Source organism: Pogoniulus pusillus, chromosome 5, assembly GCF_015220805.1.
Source record: "Pogoniulus pusillus isolate bPogPus1 chromosome 5, bPogPus1.pri, whole genome shotgun sequence".
Classification (NCBI taxonomy): domain Eukaryota; kingdom Metazoa; phylum Chordata; class Aves; order Piciformes; family Lybiidae; genus Pogoniulus; species Pogoniulus pusillus.
Window position 1 is genome coordinate 18,879,474 of NC_087268.1, and position 22,861 is coordinate 18,902,334.

At 46.4% G+C, this 22,861-nt stretch overlaps 1 protein-coding gene across 2 annotated transcripts; it reads left to right on the forward strand.

Annotated features, from left to right (window-relative positions):
* The first annotated feature begins 2 nt into the window (after nt 1-2).
* On the forward strand, nt 3-21,791 carry CTC1 (CST telomere replication complex component 1). 2 transcript variants are annotated; one of them, XM_064143390.1, is made up of 24 exons: nt 3-93; nt 167-318; nt 5,059-5,305; nt 6,169-6,365; nt 8,964-9,108; nt 9,397-9,699; nt 9,866-9,994; nt 11,067-11,293; nt 14,056-14,230; nt 14,320-14,520; nt 14,744-14,870; nt 15,065-15,179; nt 15,503-15,965; nt 16,329-16,418; nt 16,704-16,847; nt 17,125-17,195; nt 17,955-18,064; nt 18,385-18,550; nt 18,802-18,888; nt 18,971-19,130; nt 19,618-19,682; nt 19,944-20,106; nt 20,250-20,376; nt 21,296-21,791. In XM_064143390.1, the coding sequence occupies exons 1-24, from the start codon at nt 73-75 to the stop codon at nt 21,454-21,456; spliced, it is 3,846 nt and encodes a 1,281-aa protein (XP_063999460.1). In that variant the 5' UTR covers nt 3-72; the 3' UTR covers nt 21,457-21,791. The 2 variants fall into 2 exon arrangements, with proteins under 2 accessions (XP_063999460.1, XP_063999461.1); XM_064143391.1 differs by having other exon boundaries at nt 11-318; nt 5,059-5,162; nt 11,046-11,293.
* Nucleotides 21,792-22,861: the final 1,070 nt, after the last annotated feature.

A 22,861-nucleotide genomic window follows, 5' to 3' on the forward strand; every position in this document is an offset into this window, starting at 1 on the left:
GGCAGGCATTGCGTATTTCACGCGCCGCGTCGCCATGGTAACACTGTGAGGCCTGCGCAGCGTGGTGGTGTCATGGCGGAGCCTGCTGCAGCGGTAAGTGACCCAAGGGTTTCAGGGTCCTTCCCGTCGCACGGCGCTAAAGCCCTGTTTCTCTGCTTCTCTGTAGGAGCAACGCTGGCTGCAGGCGGCTCGGGACTTCCTCCGTCGAACGCTGCCAGCCCTGGAAGGGCCTGGCGAGTCGGAGCCTCCGCCGCCGCTGGACGCGGTGCTACAGTGCCTGCGGAAAGCAAGTGGCGGGGACCTGCCACTCGGCTACAGGTAACCGCGAGGCGTAGCCGGAAGGAGACAGTGGGACACAAGAGGAGGGTCGGAGCGGGCTAAGGAGACGGAACGAGGGGAGTCTCTTTGAGCCTAGGTTTGCCCCTTGCACTTGGCACGGCACGTTCCGGAGGAAGGCCACACACACAGTGGCACAGGGCACGGTTGCACCTCTGGCTTGGTGGAACGGAATTGGTGGGAACTTCTGGGATCTCAGCATGGTTGCCAGGCGGGCACCGCTCGTGTATGTGCGACACCTGCCCCGGATGCTGGCTGTGGGAGGAGTGTAGTTAAAAGTGGGTAACAGCACGCGGTTTTTTTGCTTCAGTGGGCCTCCGGTAGCGCTTGCGGTATGATTAAGTAACGTATCCACTAATCTGCTGTCGGCAGAACTTGTAAACAAGGCTGTTTCACGCTGAGGGAGTTGTACAGCAGGGCTTGTCCACGGCATCTCCCCAGCTGGATCCTGTTAGCCTGCTCCGGAGGTTGTTTTGGGCTTGGTCTCAGCTGTTGGCCAGCTGAGGACTACCTCTGAGTATGCACCCTCAGAAAGGGGCAGTTCAGGGTAGTGTGATCACAGGATATTAGGGGTTGGAAGGGGCCTAGCAGATCTACCTGATTTTTCACTCAAGGGAACACACCTAGCTTGGGCTTGGAGGAAGTGGTCTTTAAAAATTAGCCAACTTTCTTGGGCTCCTTTACCCTCCAGAGCCTTAGCCCATGGGACTTCTGCAAGCATGTCCCTGAAGAGCACAAAGTTAGCTCTGCAGAAGTCCAGGGTTGCAATTTTACTTGTTGCTCTGATTCTACCCTTTAGAATACTAAACTCCACCATGTCATGATCACTGTCCCCAAGGCTGTTCCCGAGCTCAACGTCCTAAACCAGTCCCTCTTTATTAGTTAAGACAAGGTCCAGCACTGCACCTCTCCTTGTTGGTTCCTCCACTACCTGCATCAAGAAGTTATCGTTGATACATTGCAAGAGCCTTTTGGACTGGCTATGCCTGGCTGTGTGATCTTCCCAGCAAATATCACGGTGATTGAAGTCTCCCTCCCATGAGTACCAAGGAGTTAGCTCTAGAGGCTACCTCCAGCTGTCTGTAGAAGGCCTCATCAACATCTACCTCTTGGTCTGGTGGTCCACAGTAGACTCCTACAACAATTTCATCTCCTTTTCCACATCCCTTAATTCTTACCCACAAGCTTTCAACCTGTTCTGCCCCCTGCCTTGGACAGAACTCAGCACATTTCAGTTGCTCTTGCACATAGAGAGCAACTTCCTCACCTCTGGTGTATCCTTCCTGAAAGCCATCCATAACAACATTCCAGTCATGGGAGCTGTCGCATCATGTTTCAGTGATGGCAATTACATCATAGTCACTCAGTCTAACACAGATCTCCATCTCCTCCTGCTTATTCCCCATGCTCCGTGCTTTGGTGTATAAGCATTTCAGGGAGGGAGTTAGTCCATTAGCTTCCACTCTTGCTGTCTCACCATTCCCAGCCCCTTCCATGGCCCACAACCTAGCAGTAAGCTGTGCACTTGCTGATTCATCATTGCTTGATCCCCGTGGTCCATCTCTGCAAGATTAAAAGAGTTCTTGTGTGTCCCCAGTGTGCTGCAGGGTAACAGGCTGATGAAGGCTCCTGTTAGCCTCCATCCCTGGTATGCCATATCTTGCCTCTTCTCCAGCACACAACTTATTGTTACCTACCTCCCCCGAGCCACCAGTGGAGCTGGTCCATAGTGTAGTTGGTAAAATGTGTTGGGTACTTACCATTATGAAAAGCATACAACTTGCTGGGAGTGATGCAGATCAAAAGGTATCTCTGTCTTGCATTTTGTAGGAGAATGTCTGTTAAAACTGCTGGCACAGCTGGTTTGGGGACAGAAGTCAGCTGGTAGTGATTAGAGATTTGGGGCCTTTAATTTTATACTAACAGTTTATAAACATAGAAGGCAGGTCTTTCACAGTACTTAAACTGTTCTTATCTAAGCCTTTGTGGTTTTGTTTTAAACTGTTTTGCTACATTTAGAACAAAATTTGGTTTATATATAAAGGAATTGATAACAAGCTCAAAGTAGTTGGTATTTGTCTTGTATGTGTTCAGTTTTGGAGCCCTAAAAGATAAGAAAGATATGGAGGTCCTGGAGCAGGTCCAGAGAAGGGCAAGACACTGGTGAGAGGTTTGGAGACTAACAAGTCTTGTGAGGAGTACATGGGATTGTTTATTCTGAAACAAAAAAATAGGCTGAGATGAGACCTTCATGCTTTCTGTAACTCCTGAAAGGAGGTTGGAATCAGGTGGCAATTGGTCTCTTCTCCCTAGTAACAAGTGATAGGATGAGAAGAAATGTGCTCAAGTTGCACCAGGGGAGGTTTAGTTCGGCTAGTAGAAGAAATGTCTTCCCTGAAAGGGTTTTCCAATGCCAGAACAGGCTGCCCAGGGAGATGGTGGAATCCACATCCCTGGAGGTGTTTATAAACAGTGCAGAGATGTGGTGCTGAGGGACATGGTTTAGCACCTACCTTGTGGAATATGGATAATAGTTGGAATCAGTCTTGGAGGTCTTTTCCAATCAAAATGATCCTGAGGCCAGTGGTCTGCAGCATACTATATCCACATCTAATTATCAAGCTCTAAAGCAGCATAAGAGGGTCCAGTTAGTTCTCGTTATGTGATAACCAGGATCCAGTGTGCTGCTGTTGTTTTGGTTTCTCCCAGAAAGTAGCCAGCACATGGTGAAAACAGGTGCAGCGCTGTGTTCACAAGATCGTAGAATATTAGGGGTTGGAAGGGACCCAAGGAGATCATCGAGTCCAACCTCCCTGTCAGAGCAGGACCACAGAAATCACACAGGAATACACCCAGACAGGCCTTGAAAGGGAAGGAGACTCCACAGCCTCTCTGGGAAGCCTATTCCAGTGCTCTGTGACCCTTACAGTGAAGAAGTTCCCCCTTGTGTTGAGGTGGAGCCTCTTATGCTGCAGGAGGGAGGAGTTCAGGGCAAGTGGCCTCTTGAACTGGGGGATAGAGTCGGGGAGCGGTGTGTTCCCCTGGAAATTCATGAAGAATTAGTTCAGGACCTGCTGAGCCATCTGGACACCCACAAGTCCATGGGACCAGATGGGATCCATCTCAGGGTGCTGAGAGAGCTGGCAGCTGAGCTGGCCAAGATGCTCTCCATCATTTTCCAGCAGTCCTGGCTCACTGGAGAGGTCCCAGGAGACTGGAAAATGGCCAACGTGGTCCCCATCCACAAGAAGGGTCGGATGGAGGAACCTGGGAACTACAGACCTGTCAGCCTGACCTCAGTGCCAGGGAAACTGATGGAGCAGGTTATCTTGTGGGTGATAAGAGCGCACCTGAGGGATGGCCAAGGGCTCAGGTCCAGCCAGCATGGGTTTAGGAAGGGCAGATCCTGCCTTTCTAACCTGATCTCCTTCTATGATCAGGTGACCCGCTTGGTGGATGTGGGGAGGCCTGTGGATGTAGTCTATCTGGACTTCAGCAAGTCCTTTGACACTGGCCCCCACAGCAAACTGCTGGCTAAGCTGTCAGCCCGCGGCTTGGATGGCAACACTCTGTGCTGGGTTAGGAACTGGCTGGAGGGCCGGACCCAGAGAGTGGTGGTGAATGGCGCCACATCCAGCTGGCGGCCAGTCACTAGTGGCGTCCCTCAGGGATCTGTGCTGGGCCCCATCCTCTTTAACATCTTCATTGATGATCTGGATGAGGGCATCAGCAAGTTTGCAGATGACACCAAGCTGGGGGCAGATGTGACTGAGTTGGAAGGCAGAAGGGCTCTGCAGCAGGACCTTGACCGCCTGGACAGATGGGCAGAGTCCAATGGGATGGGGTTCAATAGCTCCAAGTGCAGGGTGCTGCACTTTGGCTACAACAACCCCATGGAGAGATACAGGCTGGGGTCGGAGTGGCTGGAGAGCAGCCAGACAGAGAGGGATCTGGGGGTACTGATTGATACCCGCCTGAACATGAGCCAGCAGTGTGCCCAGGTGGCCAGGAGAGCCAGTGGCATCCTGGCCTGCATCAGGAATGGTGTGGTCAGCAGGAGCAGGGAGGTCATTCTGCCCCTGTACTCTGCACTGGTTAGACCACACCTTGAGTATTGTGTTCAGTTCTGGGGCCCCCAGTTTAAAAGGGACGTTTAGATGCTTGAGCGTGTCCAGAGAAGGGCGACGAGGCTGGTGAGAGGCCTTGAGCACAAGCCCTATGAGGAGAGGCTGAGGGAGCTGGGATTGTTTAGCCTGGAGAAGAGGAGGCTCAGGGGTGACCTTATTGCTGTCTACAGCTACCTGAGGGGTGGTTGTGGCCAGGAGGAGGTTGCTCTCTTCTCTCAGGTGGCCAGCGCCAGAATGAGAGGACACAGCCTCAGGCTGCGCCAGGGGAGATTTAGGCTGGAGGTGAGGAGAAAGTTCTTCACTGAGAGAGTCATTGGACACTGGAATGGGCTGCCCGGGGATGTGGTGGAGTCGCCATCCCTGGGGCACTTCAAGGCAAGGTTGGACGTGGCACTTGGTGCCATGGTCTAGCCTTGAGCTCTGTGGTAAAGGGTTGGACTTGATGATCTGTGAGGTCTCTTCCAACCCTGATGATACTGTGATACTGTGATACTTACACCCATTGCTCCTTGTCCTATTCTCCTTGTAGATGCTGCTGACAGAGTTTTTCCTACGTCCTTCTATATTTTTTCTTTGTTTTTTTTACCCCCTCCAGTTTTGTCTCTATCTCTGACCTACAGCATCAGCAGTGCACACCATGCTGCAGCCACCTGACCTGGAGCACCAATGAATTTAAAGAATGGGCTCATCAAGGACAAGGTTCTTTACCCACACACAGTGCTTTGCCAAGGACATACTTGATCTTGGTTGGTTGTCTAACAAAAGGACGGCAAGATAATAAAGGAGAATTGGTAGATGGTTGCCTATATGTGAAAGACAATACTGGGATAATTCCATGTGAGGTATGTCCTCAGTCTGAGGGATTTGGTGTTTATTCCCAGGACTGAGGCAGTGTTACAGAGCACCAAGGGGCTTCAAACAGTGTGCCAAAGTCTGTAGCAATGGAAATAACACATCTATGTAATAGGCAGGAAAACAGCAGGCTCAGATGCTGGGGAGAGAGAAGAGCATGTCACATTTGTCATTGCTAGGAGAACAAATAGTGGATGCAGTGGCCTGAAAAAAAAAAGACAGGCTAATACACAGCTCTGTTAAATTCTCAACAGTATGAGTTATGCTGAGAGACATGGAGATCATAGTGCTAGCCTCTATATATATTGAATTCCAACTAGTGGAGCAGAAATCACCTTTTATAGAATTATACTGGGTGATGCATTAGTGACATACTTTTGGGAAATAATAGCTTCAGCTGTGACAGATGAATTAAAAACCTTCTGAAGGCCATTGCACAGGTAAAAGTGTTGATGGAAGTGCCCTGAGGTGCTTTTCAAGGTGAAAACTAGGAAAAAAAGTTAAACTTGTATGAACTTCTAACTGAAAACACAGAAGAAAGCAGGAGAGAATTTTAGAACAGTAATCTGCCTTGCAGTGAATTATCACCTCGTTGAGAGGATGTGACTGTAACCCAGAAAATGCTGGCTGTAGAGGCCAGCAACTCTGTTCCAGAGTTGCATCTGGAAGGACAGAAGTTCTCCACATAAGGTAGCAGAATAGGCAGAAAATACTGCACTTATTTATTAAAGAAGCCCAGCAGCAAAACAAGAGTTTGTGGTGTGTGTGCAAGGGAAAATGAGTAATGAAGGTGGCAAGCAGTGCTGAGAAAACATGCAGCTCACCTGAGGCTTTTATCTCCTTTATGTCTTAGCTCTTGCATTTTGAACTCGAGTGGATGGAGTCACTGTTCCTCTTCCCAAGCTGGTCATACATACCGCAGAGAGATGAGAGCACAACAGGGTACTTGGAAATCCTGATGGATCCGGTGCCAGTAAATCCCCCAAAGGAAGTACCAGACAGCATTCCAGTTACCTACCCAGCGTCAGCTGAGCCACTGCTTACTTCCAGGTAAACTGCCTAGCATGCTCAGCTCCATCGTTGCACTGTTGCTCTGGTTTGGCAGGTACTATGAAGAACATTTAGCTTAGGAAGAGCTAAATTCTTCCAGCTAATTCTGGAAGTGTAATGGTGAGTGGTGGAAGCAGTTATATAATAAAGCTACTTTTAATTTATCAGCTGTTTTCCAGGACTTTGCTGGACATTTTTATTTTATGGTTTGACAAAATAAGATAAATTTCACTTATTTCCAGTTGTAGTTTGATATTACAGAAAGGACATGAGAAAAAAGTGAGGGTCCAACTCTCACTGAGGCTAAAATTTACATTAGCACTCTTTTTGAGCCTACAGTGTTCCAAAAGTATTATTGAAAGTAATTCTAGATTCTGTTACTAAATTAATATACACCACCAGTCAAATTCTTAGCAGAATACTAAGATAAGGGTGCCAGTTAAATGCTAAGAGTAACTATTGTCTTCAGTGGAAATAAATACTTGGAACATGTGAAAATGTAGCCAGTCGAGCTACAAATCATACCGTAGTTGATATGTTTGTGCTAGATCACACTGGATTTTCTTGAGTAGATAATTCATGGTGTCATTTAATAACAATAAAATGTCATTATTCAGGTTGCTTTTTTAGTTTCTTTATAGTTTCTTTTTGCTTCAATGTGGTTCATATCCTGAGTTAACATAGCCTGTTCTCACAAGCCCACTCTCTCCCCACACATATAGGAGGGAAATTAATGCGCTCAACCCTCTGGTTTGAGATAAAGAGTTTTACAGGAAGTGATCCAGTATACAATTACCATAGCCTGTTTGCAGAAACACGGAGCAAAAATGCAGAAGCAGCAGCAGAAGCCAGCAACCTCTCCCCACCCCCTGACCCATAGTCTGCCCAATGCAAAAGACCAACACTCCAAAACTGGAAAGAGCAAATGGTACAAGAAGCCTATCATGTTACAGTCTGAACTTCAAGCCCCATGATACTTTGCTCCAGCCAGCACTTTGATTTTGAAGCTGGCATGATGGCAGCATGGTATCGGATATCAGCAGCAGATTCAACTCAACCTATGATGGTTTGTGAGAAACTTTAAGCTTAGGTATTTGGCTTGGGGATCTGGAGCATCTCTCTTATGAGGAAAGGCTGAAACAGCTGGGGCATTATAGCCTGGAGAAGTCTCAAAGGGGATCTTATCAATGCTTATAAGTATCTGAAGGGTGAGTATCAAGAGGGTCAGGATTCTTTTCAGTGGTGCTTAGTGATAGGACAAGAGGCAATGAGCACAAACTACAGAACAGGAAGCTCCACCTAAATGTAAGAAAACACTTCTTTCCACTGAGGATGGCAGAGCACTGGACCGAGCTGCCCAGAGAGGTGGTGGAGTATCTGTCTCTGGAAACTTTCAAGGCCTGCCTGGACATGTTCCTATATGATCTGCTTTAGTTGCTTCTGCTCTGGCAGGGGTGTTGGACTTGGATCTTCAGAGGTTTGTTCCAACCCCTACCATTCTGTGATTCCGTGGTTTTTGACCAGTTTTCCATGTTCCTTCTTTAAAAATGTTACCAGCAATGTGCCAGTACTGGTGAATGGGGATGTACTGCTCTTTCTTTTTTAACAAGTCATAAGGCTAGAGAGCTGTTTATATGTTTTAGAATCAAGAATGTGTTTGTGTAGAGTAAGTGGGTCATATTCAAGCCCAGTAGGAGTTGAAATGAAAATGACATGAAATCACAAAACATTTTTTTGTCTGAAATGAATTATTTCTTTTTTCTTTTTTTTTGACATGAAAGTTTGAAATGGCAGACAGAAATAACTAAAGAAATATCACCTCTCTCCCCTCTTACCTACTTTCAATTTTGCTCATCTGTCACTCTGTATGGTCTGTTAGGAAAACTCCATCAATGCTTTCGTACCTCTTTTGTTTATAGCTTTATAGCTTCTACAGTCTGACATTCCATGGATTTGCAAAGCTAAGTTCTATTTTCTGCTGAAGAATTGTTTGTGATTTTTTTAATTGACATTTTTAAATGTCAAAAATATTTAGTATGTAAAAACTAAATTTTGATCTGTAGACTCTCTTCTTCTACTTGAGTTTGCTCAGTAGTTCCCTACTTTACCATGTAGGTCTCCTGGCTCCCTTTCTACATGTTGGAATGTTCTGATCCTCAGCATGATAGAAGTGGCCCTCAAATATTAACCAGTTATCATGGGCCTCTTTGCCTTCTAGTACCCTGTCTCATGACATTTCCCCTAACAATGGCTTAAAAAGGCCAGAGGTGGTCCTGCTGAAGTCCAAGGTTGTGGTCTTAGTATTCTGTTCTTACCACACAACATCCTGAACTTCACCATCTCACGGCTGTTACAGCCAAGGCTGCCCTCAAACTACATCTCTTCAAACAGTCCCTCCTTTTCGGTACCAGGTCCAGCAGCACCAAATTTTGTAGCCAAATAATGCTTTGAAAACTTGTCTGAGAAGTGATCTTTATTATTTTGTTGGATTTTGTATTTCTAGAAAGTGCTTGCTGCATATACATTTATTTTGCTTTTGAGATACTTCTGAGCTCTTCTTTCATGTCTGATTTCTTTGCTTCTTCAACTGCCCTCTAGGATTCCATGTAAGAAGAAATCGAATCTCACTGTGGCAGGTGAATTGACCAGACTTGGGCCTCTCCTTCATATTCACCACAAGACATTCTTCTTTCTGTTTCTGGAATGTTTCATCTCAGCTATTTGTGTCCCTGTGCTAGTGCAGGTAGGTCCTTGGAATTACAGTGAATTCGTCAGTGAATCTGGGTATATGCTAGTTGATTAATTCTTTGGATCTTGCCTGTGACTTTCTCATTTGACTTTTGCTTCATTTTACTAGTGAGTCCTCCCACATGCAGTTGCAGTGTCTCTGAGTATCTTGCAGCTGTCATCCTCTTGCTGAGAATGTGAGACAGTCCTCTTAAAGGAAAGGGTTTTTTGGGTTACTGGGGTCAGGTGGAATGTTTTCCAGAGCAGGAAATGCTGATAACCACTTTTGGTTTCTCTGCTTTAGAAGCCCAAACAGCTGGCATGGCATCATATCCTCCAGTTGAGTCACAGGTATACAATAACAGGCCTGACTGTGTCCAGCCTGAAGAAAACTGGACAAAGGATGTTTGTCACTGGTGTTTCTTCCTGCATTCTGCCATACTGTCCAGAGAAGGTGAGGAAGCAGCCACTGGACAGTTCTTTCCAAGGAGAATCCACTCAGTCTTTTTCCCTTGAGTCTGCTGAGCAGCTCAGTGACTCTTTGGAGCTGGGAGTTGAAAAGGAGAGGCCAACATCAACCAAAAAGTCTAAGGTCGTCTCATATGTGGTAAGGATTCATAGAGTTAGTCTTCACCCACTTATGCTCTAGAATTTCAGCTTCTGGCCTGCAAAGTCTTATTTTTGCTATGAATTGATTTCTTTCTTGCTCAAGTCTGTGAGTCTTTTCTGGGACTCTCTGCATTCGTCTAACTTTCTGTTTGCTTTCCATTTAGGGAACTGTCACCAAAATACTCAATGTCCAAGCTGGTCTCTATTTACTGGATGACAAAGTCTGTCTGTGCCTTGCTTACCAGCAGTTGTTGAACTCTGCACGTGGACTCCGACCAGGAGCATGTTTGGAGGTAAGTTGAGGCTTACAGGCATAAAGAGTTCAGTGAAAAAGTCCCAGGCCCTGAGCATGGCTCATGGGTATGTGAGTCCACAGAAGACTACAGCAACATGCAAATTATTTCAGCAAGATTCGGGAACAGAATTGAGGATCTCAGTGTCTAGGCTTGGTCATGAGAGTCAAAATTATTATTACCTAGAATCATTCGTAGAATCAGTCAGGGTTGGAAGGAACCACAAGGATCATCTAGTTCAAATCCCCCTGCTGTGAGCAGGGACACCCTACCCTAGAGCAGGCTGCCCACAGCCTCATCCAGCCTGGCCTTAGACACCTCCAGGAATGGAGGCCCCTGGGCAACCCATTCCAGGCTCTCACCACTCTCATGCTGAACACCTTCCTCCTCATGGCCAGTCTGGACCTCCCCACCTCCAGCTTTGCTCCATTCCTCCTAGTCATTTCACTCCCTGAGAGCCTAAAAAGTTCTTCCCCAGCTTTTTTGTAGACTTCTTTCAGATACTGAAAGGCCACAAGAAGGTCACCTGGGAGCCTTCTCTTCTGCAGACTGAACAGCCGCAACTCTTTCAGTCTGTCCTAATAGCAAAGCTGCTCCAGCCCTCTGATCATCCTCATGGCCCTTCTCTGGACATGCTCCAGCACATTCACATCCTTCTTGTAATAGGGGTTCTAGGATGCTGTAGTCCAGGTGGGGTCTCAGCAGAGCAGAGCAGAGGGGGAGAATCACCTCCCTTGATGTGCTGGCCACACTTCTCCTGGTTCAGCTCAGCATCTGGCTTGCCCTCCAGGCTGCAAGTGCACACTGCTGGCTCCTGTTGAGCTTCTCATCCACCAGCACCCCCAAGTCCCTCTCCTCAGTGCTGCTCTGCAGCCACTCACTGCGCAGCCTGAATTTGTGCTTGGCATTGCCTCAACCTCATTCCTCCCTAAGTGGTGCCAAAGTTCCTCAATCCCACTGGGTTTATGTACAAAATCCAGTGAAGTGTCGAAAGCTTTAGAGTGGGATGGTGTTTTTTGGGGATGGTGGCAGACTAGCTGTTTCTCTTAAGCTCTATGTGTGTGTATCTCAGCTCATTGGCGTCCACGTCCTGCAGAAGCCTCTGGTATCCTTCCCTTTCATTGTACTTGGTGCTTGCCTGAGGAGCAACATTAAACTGAAGAGTTTCTCAAGGCTCAGCACCCATTACCAGCCACCAGCCTCTTCAGGAAACCTCTACTTACAGCTGCTTTTCCGCTACAACCTCGGTGTGCCTGCCTACCTCTGGCTGGTGAGCCTCCTGGAGATGTTTGAGGAGAGGTAAGGACAGTTTTTCTGAAGTCAAGCTATGTATATATCTGCTTAGTAGGCTACCTGGCTGTCTTCTAGATAAAGCGTTTGTAAAATTACTGCATTTGGAGTCTATTGGCAGCGACAGTTGCTTATGGTTACTGGCTTGAGTAAGCTAATTCATCTAGATTTCACATTACATCCAGTTGCATGTACCTCATTCCTGCTTTAGATACAAAACCAGGGCAATATTTATACCTCATATCTACTGTTATGCTGAATGCAGAGGGTGACACTGTGGCCAAGTTGTTATTCTGCACATTGGCCACAACAACCCCAAGCAGTGCTACAGGCTGGAGACAGAGTGGCTGGAGAGCAGCCAGGCAGAAAGGGGGTACTGGTAGATAGTAGCTGAACATGAGCCAGCAGTGTGCCCAGGTGACCAAGAGAGCCAATGGCATCCTGGCCTATATCAGGAAGAGTGTGGCCAGTAGGACAAGGGAGGTTATTCTTCCCTTGTACTCAACGCTGGTCAGGCCACACCCTACTGTGTCCAGTTCTGGGCCCCTCAATTCAAGAGAGATGTTGAGATGCTGGAATGTGTCCAGAGAAGGGCAATGAAGCTCATGAGGGGTCTGGAACATAGCCTGTGTGGAGCTGGGGGTGTTTAACCTGCAGAAGAGGAGGCTCAGGGGTGACCTCATTGTTGTCTACAATTACCTGAAGGGACATTGTAGCCAGGTGGGGTTGGTCTCTTCTCCCAGGCAACCAGCATCAGAACAAGGAGACACAGTCTCAAGTTGTGCCAGGGGAGGTCTAGGCTGGATGTTCAGAGGAAGTTGTTGCCAGAGAGAGTGGTTGGCATTGGAATGGGCTGCCCAGGGAGGTGGTGAAGTCTCTATCCCTAGAGCTGTTCAAGCAAAGCCTGTCTGGGGCACTTAGTGCCATGGTCTAGTTGACTGGATAGGGCTGGGTGCTAGGTTGGACTGGATGATCTTGGAGGTCTCTTTCCCACATGGTTGATTCTATGTTTCTGTTATCAGTTCTAGAAGCATTTAAGCAATTTTGTGGGCCATCAGTGGAGGAATGAGCCTCCAGGCCCACTCAGTGGGAGAACAGGCCTCTGCCCAGTTTACATTTCTTTGCAGTGACATAGCAGTACAGGCCACTGGATCTTCACCTGGCACCTGTGCCTGCTGTATGTGATAATAAATAATACTATTTTGTTTCCATTGATTTCTGCTTCCAACAATGTGCAGTAAGCTCACTGCTTTTGGAAAGCTGCAGCACTTCAGAGCATGTGCTCAGATACTCCTGCCTAGAAAATACTGTCCTGAAATATGGTGACAGGGGGTTGTAGGGGTGTCTGGTTTGCTTGGCACTTCAAGGTAGGCACTGAGGCTGAAGCTGGGAACTGCTGCCGCAAACAGCTTGCAGGTGATATGGTGATGACTCCCAGAGAAGTAATGGAGTCACCATCCTTGGAAGTGTTCAAAAAAACACATAGACATGTCATTTTGGGACATGGTTTAGTGTATATGGTGGTGTTAGGGTGACTTGCTCACAGGAGCTGCAGCAGCTGCTCAGCGTAGCACAGTGAGCATTCCAAGTATTGCCAGTAGCGAGAGCATTCATTTGAGTGCCTCTGTCTTAGATTTTCACACACATGCTTATCTCTGTCTCTTTCAAATGGCTTTCTGCTCTCCTTGGCAGCTGCCCTTTCTTTCCATGGCAACCACAGGCCAGTTTCTGGGTTTACTGTTGTGTTCCATTAGTGAAAATATTTGTTTGTTCTAGTGTAATTATGGTTAATCACTGTAACTGCTGCCTTGGTTAAAAACTGAAATGTGTATACGTGCTCTTTGGCAGTCAAGTGGCAGTTTATGGAATGCTAAGTCTTCTTGTGCTTTGCTGACACTCTGGAATTTTTACTATACCTTCCAATAAAACCCCTTCAGTTTTGCCCAGGGAATAGTGCTAGCTGTAAGTTTCAGGCTTTGTTGGCTTTTTCACTTTCTTTAGAAGTGATTGCAAAGTCCTACTATTGCTTGAAAACTATATTAAGTGAGTGAATTGCTAGATTATTTTGTTTTATTTCAGCTCATTTTCTCTTAGTTAAGTCATATTTTGTCTGGCACTACAATCACTTCCAGGCATTCAAAACCAGTGAGCAAAACTTCTGAAAGGAACTTAATATGAGGAAAATAGTGAAACAAGAACAGTCTGTGGTTGTCTCTGTGATTTTTATTTGTTTTAGTTCCTTCACATCCTGTAGAAGAAAGCCAAGTGTACCTAATGTACCATATGAAGTTCAGACAGAATATGCTATTTTGAGCCTAGCTGGAATATTTTGGTGAGAGAAATTAGATTATAAGCTTTGAAGAAGAAACAGTGGTGATGTCTGTGGCAGTCATAGGTTTGCTGAGATGGGTAAAAACAAGAACACAAACATAGATAACAGAGCTGCTCTCTGGTTTTGGCTGCCTCCTTTCCCTCTCTAACCTGCTGTCTGTGTAACTAATCCTTCTACTTCCTAACACCCCTGGCTGATCCTCCAGTCTCACCTTGAACATAAGGCAAAGTCTGGGACAAGGTAGAGGAGCGGAAAGGAGGTGGAAGGGTGGCTGTGAGCCCCTCTTTGGGACTATTATTTTTAATCACTTGCTCCCCTTAGTTCCTGACTTGCACAGCACATTCACTTATTACAAGTAGAAAAAAATCCCTGAATTCGATGCAAAACTCAATAAAAAGTGAGGACTGCTAAAGCTTTAAATTGTTGGTTTTTTTTTCAGGTTTTCTTGTTTCTTTGGGCGCCTCCGACTGTTGCTTGGCTCTAGGCACAGAAGCCCTGGGGCCGCTGAGAAGTTCCTTGACCCCCTTCTGCAAGCTGTGGTGCCAGATAGGGAACAAGCAAGAGATATTTATAATGAAATCTTAGCAAAAATACACCAATGTCCCCTGCAGGAGGTGAGTAAATATTCTGCAGGCTGTTTACTGTTTAGCTTATGAGAAGAAACTCAACCGATTTTTTTTTTTTAATTTCTGTCTTTTTTTAGTATTTGCCCCTGAACCCTCCATGCCAGGCCCCATCTCTGTCAGCACTTTGCCATTTGGCAGAACAGAAAAGCTGGGAAGGCTTCAGTCCATCACAGCTTCTTTCTCCCTTGGAGGCTCAACACATGGGCACTCAAGAGCTGAATCGCAGACTGGCCTGGTCCTATTGCACACTCTCAGCAGAAAGTTTCCAGCCCCGACTGGTGAGTGCCTTGTTTTCTTTACTGTCCGTGCGCTGAGAGTTCCCGGTTCTCCCCGTCTTCCAGACCAGTCTGATGCATGCCTGTTCCCATGTTAGGGAATGATGCTGCTTTTCTCACCCATGGTGTACTAAACACAGGCTGAATTCAAGCTGCTGCTATGCACACTTTGATTTATGGCCTTCAAAGATGGGAAGTGTTTGATGCTCTCTGCTTTCTGTTGCAGATACTACTGGGTGTGCTGAGAGTCTCCTCCAGAAGCAGTTCCCTTCAGCTGCAGGATAAGAGCCGCACACTTACCTGTGTGATATCTCATAAGGATGGTAGCCCCTTTGCTCATACAGCTCTCAAAGGTATGTACCACAAAGCAAAATTTGAGGGTGCTGAGCAATTTCTTTTCTACTATCCGACTCCCAAACAAGGAAGAGGAGACTTTGTATGGGATGCTGAACTGTCACTGCCTTGTGACTTTGAAATGAGGAAATTGAGCTTGCTTTTTTATGTTCTCATTTTATTAGCTCAGCTTCTCTCTCTGTTGTGTTTGCAGGATCACTTTTGCAGGTGGAAAACTACCAGCTCATAGTGGAGAGATTCCTTCAGACTGATTTCCCCTCCTGGGAGCACTTGGCAAACCTAGAGTATGTGAGGGAGAAAAAAAACAGGTGAGTCCCTTTATTCAGTGTACAAGTAAAATTATTACTGCTCCAGTTCCACAACTATTTTGGATTATGGTAAAGCTGCTTATCAGCACAGTATTTCAGTGCCAAATCAACTGTCCTTGTCTGCTTTCAGAAAAGGAGATCATTATCAGCCATAAATCCATCCACCGTACTCATTTTATTCAGAATACTCCCAGCCTGTTAAGTTGCCTTCTCTTTCACCCTTTCTGCTGCTCCTGCTGAATACCTGCAGCGCACTTATCAGAAGTGTTTGTGAGAGATGTGTCAGGTCCAGGGAGTTTCACTGCTACCATTTGTCATTTCAGTGTTTACGTGCAGTTCTACTTTGAGGATGTTCAGGTTCTTCATGGTACTGAAGGACAAATCCAGAAAGGCCTTAGGAATGGAAATAGCTCCTCTTTGAGGAAGAAGGGTGATGGTGGCTTAACATCTGAGCTGGAAAGCCCAGAGGCAAAATTGCTGAAATTGGAGGATCCTAAGCCTGACACTCAGAGAGATGAGAACTGTCAGAGGGGCCAGAGCAGCATTGGAGGAACAAGCTGTGTGTCTCGCCTATTCATTGTTACCCAGAAAGAGGGTCTTATGTTACGCAATTACCAACTACCCAGAGAAGAAGATGGAAAAGGACGGGAGCTACAGTACAGTTTCCAAGCCATAGTGCTGTGGCTGGGCAGACCTCGGCTCTGGAGCCACCTTGGAGAAACTGACAATCTACCAGAGCTGGAGGAATACAGCCATGATGGAGAAGAGGGCATCACACGGCAAGAAGTGAGGCAGAGGCGTCTCTGGGGGGGTGTGGGGATTGATGAGGCTGGGAGCTGGCTCCTCAGGCTGCCTATGTTATAATTAAGCATCTAGATTCCAAATCATTGGGAAACTGACTATTGTGTTGGGTACAGGTGTATGTTTATGCAGGCAACCTCTTTGTGCTTTCCCCAAGGGAGTCATCTCTCTGTCACCTTGCTGTAAATGTGTCCATCTTCTGAAGATAAGATAACCTTGATAACCTTTTTTCTCATTCAAAACACCCTCTGCTGCACTTGCTCTCATCTTGCTGTGTTTTTCACTTCCTACCTTTTTCCTATCGTTTCTCATCACCTTTTTCCTCTCTCCCCTCCCATCCCCTGCCAGGCACTGCTGCTCTTTATGGGGAAATCTGTACGATGGTTTCCATTTCTACATCCGGATGGATTGTATCGCTTCATTGTGCACCGCTGCTCGGTAAGAGAGAGACTAGCTTGCTGTTCCCTCTTGGAATCCTTTCCTGTGTGTGGGAGTTGAGGAGTCAGAGAGTGACTAAGCTTTTTTGGAGGCTTGGAATTCCCATTCATCATCTTGCCAAAGAACTGCTTCAGTTCTTTGGTTAAAATTCTCATAGCTCTTAAGTTCAGTGGAGCTTTGTTTTTTCTTTAAACTATTGCCATTCAGTAGCCATTTTCCCCCTGTGTAGCTTTTGTCTCCATCCCTTAAGTAGGCTTCTTTCTTACCTTATTGCTCTTGTCTCAGGACTTGGAAGTATTTGACAAGCTCTGTCTTCCATCTGTGCCACCAAAGTTCCTGAGCAGATCATCCTGTCCCCTATGCCTGCCTGTCCAAGATACCTGGCACTTAAAGCATGAGACATGGATCTCCAGTCTGACTGAGCACCAGGTATGTAGTACCCTATTGCTCAGGCCTTTCACAGGAGGCTTGTACATCTCTCCAGAACTAGCTCAGAAAATTGTCAACACAGAATGTCTTGTTGATGAGACTGTGCTGCTCTAAGCAACATCAGAGACTACTGCTGGGCTTCACATTTTCCTGCCTCAGAACTGATGTAAGGAAGCATCAGATGCTTGAAGTAGCGTGCCGATTTTTTCTTTACTGCTCTGGCTTGGAACAGCTCTAAACTGCAATCTTTCTGAGACTGTGTCTTCCCCACTTCTAGCTGGCAGCCAAGTCAGTGCTGGCAGACATGGACCAGAGAATTTCCTCTATTCCAGAAGTACTTAGCAACAGGTATGTTGGTCTGCCCCAGATTAAATGTGATTGTGTATTAGAGGATAGATCTATGGTAACCTTTCTTGGAGACAGTACCATGTTGAACAGTGATGAATTATCTGCTGTAGGAATATGGCTTGGAATCTTTCCATGTGCAAGCAGAGCAGATTGCCCCCATCCCATTTGTCAAAGCTAAGAGGATTGCAGGTGACAAGACTGCAGAGTGGTGTCCAGTTTGCACTCCTGTTGGTATAGACCAAGTCCCAAAGGTCTCTTCTAAATTCCTGTCAGAAGTGGAGCTGGGTGAAGCAAGGAAAGCTAAATAAGTTACTTTTTTGTTGGTTTTTGATTGGTTCAGTGTTACTTGCTCAAATACTACGGTCAGAAGCTGTTCTGTTCAAGGCATGTGTAATGTGAGGTGGTGTGTGTACACATTGAAGTCTTCACTAGTCCTCACTCAGTAAACTGATTTTTTATTTGGTTGACCTCTTCCTCTAATTAAGAAAAACTGTTAAGATTTAAGCAGATAGGAAAGCTGTGTTGCTTCTCCCTTCTTCACTGCTGAGCCTGAAGAAGCAGAAAATGGGTTTAAAGGGACCTCTTGTCCCTGGATGGGGTAGGCTGCAGCAAGCTGCCCTTAATCCAGTTCAAGTGCTCAAGGGCAGGTTCCCCTGAAACCAGGCTCAAGCAACAGCATTTCACACTGTCCTTTGTGGCAATCTTGAAGTCAGGCAGCCTTTGTCTTCAGGCTGGGCAGAAATCCTGGTTTGCATTCAGCTTCACAGGTTCCCTTGTATCTTTTGCTGGTGAGATAGTGGACAGGACCTTGTGTGCTTCTCCCAGGAATGAGAAGTTGTGTGTGCCTGTTGGCCTCCAAAAGCAGAGAGGTAAGACTCTGACAGCCTGCGAGACAACAACAGGTTGACTCTTGCTTCTTCCTGTTTCAGAGAGACAGTGAACTTTGCTCATTGTGCTCCTGTATCTCTGAATAGTGGAAGTATGCCAAGATGTTGCATCCTATTGCATGTCAGAGGGCTGGGAGGCTGTACGCTGCCATGTGTTTTGGGGATTAGAAAGGGAATACCATGCTTGGAAAATCTGTGAGGTGGGACAGTGATAGACTCACTGTGATGGGAGGGAAAAACACCTCTAGCATGTCCAGCTCAATGAGTGAGCTCATGGTGTATGTGGTTTTGTGCCTCCTTAGGGAGATTACTAGCCAGCGATCACAGTGTGAAGCTCAGTGTCTCAGTTGCTTCAGACTCCCATGTTTTGATGGACATTTACATTGCTTCCACCTATCTACAGCATCTCTGGGGTTTGCTACCTGGAGCCAAGATCCTCTTCCAGAACTTGGAACGCAGAATCTCAAGGTACCCCTGTCTTTAGAGCCTTGGTCGTGTCCACAGCTCAGACACCTTTTACTGCCTTTGAAACTGTCTATTTCTGGATAGTTTCTCTCATATGAACTTCCAGCATCCCTTTTCCATGCCTTTATGTCTCCCAATCCCTTACTACAAATTATCTTCCTACCATGTTACAGATGAAAATAACCCAGTCTTCCCAAGAAAACCAAACGGCTTGGTTTCTAGCTCTATCTAACATTTACTCTTTCATATTGCAGATTCCATAATGTTTATTGCACTTACATTGCCTCCAGCTGTGTGAGCATCATATCTCTTCCAGCTTCTTGCCTACCTTTTTCTTCCAGGTGAGCCTAGGGTCTGTTCCCACCTTAGAGAAACAATAGAAATTTCTGTGGTCCAAGCTGCTCACATTCATATTTCTTCCAGGCCTGCAAGAGAAGCTCCACTCCCCTCATTCATGTTTCTGTCCAGCTTGCAACCTCATCTGCAAAGCCTGCCCCGGGCACAGATTTTATGCCACTTGTCCTGTGTACTGGTTCTGTCCCTGCAATGGGTTTGCTCACTTTGCAGCAGCATCTTCAAAGAGGTATTGAAGCTTCCACAGACATAATTTGTGAGGAGCCTGGCAGATTTTCTGCTCTGATGCATCCCTTGCTACCCTGTAGGATAAATAAGAGTTCCTGTCCCAAATCAAAAACCTGTTTTTCCAGTGTCTGAAAAGAATGCATATATTAGAAAGGGATCAAAGTAACAACTGATTAGATGTATGGGATACCCGTCAGGCTGGAGCTAGGACTGGAGGTGAAGTGAGAGCATGGAAAGGCAGACTAATACTCTGTTAATGCTTTGCTTTGCCCATCTTCACTGCTGTTGAGGTTCAGCACCTTGTAGCAGGTGATTTTTCTTCCCGTATAAACTTTACCCAAGATGCTTGCCAGAAATGCAATGAAGTTCTTCAGGCCTTGACATGCTTGATTAGGGGAGGGTGAAAAGAATCAATGGCCCTTCCTCTTTTCTCTCTCTCTCTCTCTTACACCTACCTATACATAGCTGTAACTTCACTCTTCCCTTAGGGCAGGTGCACTCGACACAGTCCAGCATGTCCATCACACACAGGAGTGAGGCAGGCCAGTGCACGGTAAGCACTGTAGAGACTGGATACAGAAAGAAGTAGATAGGAGGAAACAAATTACATAGGACAGGGTAGGGGGAAAATCAGATTAAGGATGGGATGTAGATAGAATAGCAGAGATAGAAGTTACAGTTGTTCTGTCTTCCTGGGTGTGCGCAAACCTCCCTCTCTTTCCTGAGATTCACTGTCTGGGATGTGACCCTTGTAAGGGAGCTGGGCATTGTCCTGACCTCTGCCTGTATCCTAGTCTGCATGCTCTCTCCATAGGGTGCTGGTGGAGGATGGAACAGGTGAAGCTTTGGTGCTGTGCAGGAACCAACATGTGGCAGCAATGCTGGGCCTGAGCCTTCTGGAGTGGGAAGCTCTGCTAAAGTGTGTGCAGAGAAGGGGCAGTGTACTGATTCAGCATGGAGAAGCTACTGGCATGGGGGTGAGTGGGTTGTTCTAGTAGTGATTGCAGCATGCTGGCCTCAAAAGCCTCAACTGAACTGGATTTTCCTTTACTGTGGGAAATCCAGGAGCTCCCTGCCTCCTCCTTCACATTCACTGGCAACACACCCTTTTCTTCCTCAGTGTGCAGAGGAACCTGAGGATCTCGTTGCTTGCTACCTAAGGAGTCTGTGCAGGAGTCCTCTTATCTGTCGCCCTATCCTGCTGGATTTCAGCCTAGACAGGAAGCCTTCCAGGATCCTGGAGCCTGGTAAGTAAACACTGTTGGCTTTTGTCATACTTAGCGTGGGAAGAAAAGGAGAAGCTGTCTCACCAGGCTGGGGAGGAGAGCTGCCTTCACTGTGCACACAGCAAGATCTTTCAATTGTGAATCCTGTAGTGTGGAGCTAAGATGTTTCTTACCAGAACAACACTCATGAAAATACATAAAATATAATATAAACGTCACTATCTACAACAATACTATAGATTATTTTTTTCTGCATTACATAGGAGCATAGAGCTACTTTAAAGAGCAAGGTTCCCATGGGCTTCTGGCCAACCAGAGCTATTGTGCAGACCTCTCAAGTCAAGTGGGTTTTGACTTTAGTCAGGAGAGCAGGCAGAGTCAGGAGACTGAGCCTGGAAGTCGTCACCATTTCTACAGAGTTTAAAGTGGCAAAGAGTTTTGAATTTCTGGGTACTCATATCTGAGCTCAAGCTGCCACAAGTGCACACTTGCTGCATTAAGGGGACATTGTTGTTAGCTGCTTAAGCTAACCCTACCACTTGAGTATGTGTCCAGGTGCTGCAGGGGTTGATTTGCTCAGCTCCCCAGAGGATACTGTGCTATGGAGATCACCTCTTTGGCTATCATGTAACACTGTCTGTAAGGCCAGTTTGCTGACAGTGAGAAAAGATACGAAGCTCAGCGCATCAGCCCTGTGAGCAGCACAGTTCATAGTGTTTCACAGTGTAGCATGGCTGTTTCCCTTAAGCTGGAGCGATGCTGGCCAAATGCCTTTGTCAGCTTACATCCTGCATTAATTAATCATTCTGTTCTTTGAAGTTTAGCAGATGCCAAGCAGCTGCTACAAGGCCTTCCCTCCCCCAGGAATGCCTACAGCTGTGTGCTAGGACAGAGCAGGAGCCTGTACTGAGTTCTTACTGGTTATATCTTTTCCTTGCAGCTCCACTGCCGCTGAGAAATTTTCGGTGCAGTGAAGTGGAATTTGTGTCACAAATGAGACCTCGGCCAAGCCTGCTGTGCCTGAATGTGGAGGAAGTGAAACACCACATCTTGAGCTATCTAAACAGCAAGAGGATTAGCAGGACTTCAAGTTGCTGCTGAGTGGGAGCTGCTGACTAACATCTTTCCCAGCACAAGAGAAATTAGGGAAATACCTCCTGGAATTGGGAGCTTTTTGTTTAATCTCCTTTCCAGTAGGAGCATCCACCAAGCTGTGAACACAGGGTGAAGGGTGCCACTGAGAAGCTGCTTTCACTGGTGGAATTCTGAATGATCATTATGGACCATTGCCAGCAGTGAGACTGGGCTACATTTTGAAAGAGATATGTTTATTTCCTACATGACAGTGGTTGCTTCGGACCCAGGACACACAGTGTGTGTATTTTGTGGTAGTATCTACTAAAAAAACCTATTAAAATTGAGTTTAAACCACAGCAGCTCTGGTTTAGTATTGGGGTTTACTTTCATAGCAGGGCATAAATCCTTCGTTTATGACCCAGAGCCAGGCATTTTTGCAGATCATTCACTGTCTTCCTGTGAGACTGTTGAGCTGTCACAAGGGCTGGTCCCAACTGAAATTTATTCACAAGGTGTTTTTAATGTCTTTCCTTCCTCCAAGAAGAGGAGGTGTTGGTGAAATCTGTTTAGCTTGCCACAGGAAACGTGGTCAAGGCCCCACAGATCAATGTGATTAAGGTGATGCCACATAGACTCCAGACTATTCAATGTGAATTATGCCAGAGACGTTTATCATTTCGGCTCTCAATATATACCTTCAGGGCATAAAGCACACGCCTACACATTGGCATAATTAGTCAAGGACAACCCACTCCATCAGCATAAGCCATGCCTTGCTTTCCTCATTAACGAGGTGTCCGGTATCTATCCTTGCTGAGATAAGTTAGCCATCAGCTGGTGGGAACCAAGGTCAGCACCCGCCTCTTATCCTTCTTTACTTTGCATTCCCACAAGGAGGAAGGTGAAAAAGTTACTATTTGGAAGCCAAATCTTGGTACTAAATCACAGGACTAGGCAGGTATTGTTTTGCAGCTTGAATAGCAGCCTGAACACTTATGTAGGGCTGATAATAGGAAAGCAGCAAACTGTGACACAAACACAACATGGTACAGGATTGCCTATTTGCTCCTGATGAGTAAGGGAATGACTGCAATGTCATGTGCTGGTGGGAATGTCTTGTCCATGGTGGCACAGCAGACCAGCCAGTGAAATACAGAGGAGATCACCATTTGTCACAGTAATGTGAGTGCAAACAAGACTTGTACTGCAGCAGGCATCATGGAAATGGAGGGGAAGAAGCCCACACTACTTTGGAGATGTGAACTATAACCAAGGTTCACAGGGTGCACGTAGCAGCAAGCAACATGTCTCACTTTTGGGTCAGAGAGAAGGTTGAGAAGGGAAGACAAAGAGAATGAGAGGACAAGTAAGAGAAGGCAGTTGATAGTGTAAAATAATAATCTCTTAAGTTTGCAGAAAGTAATAGAAG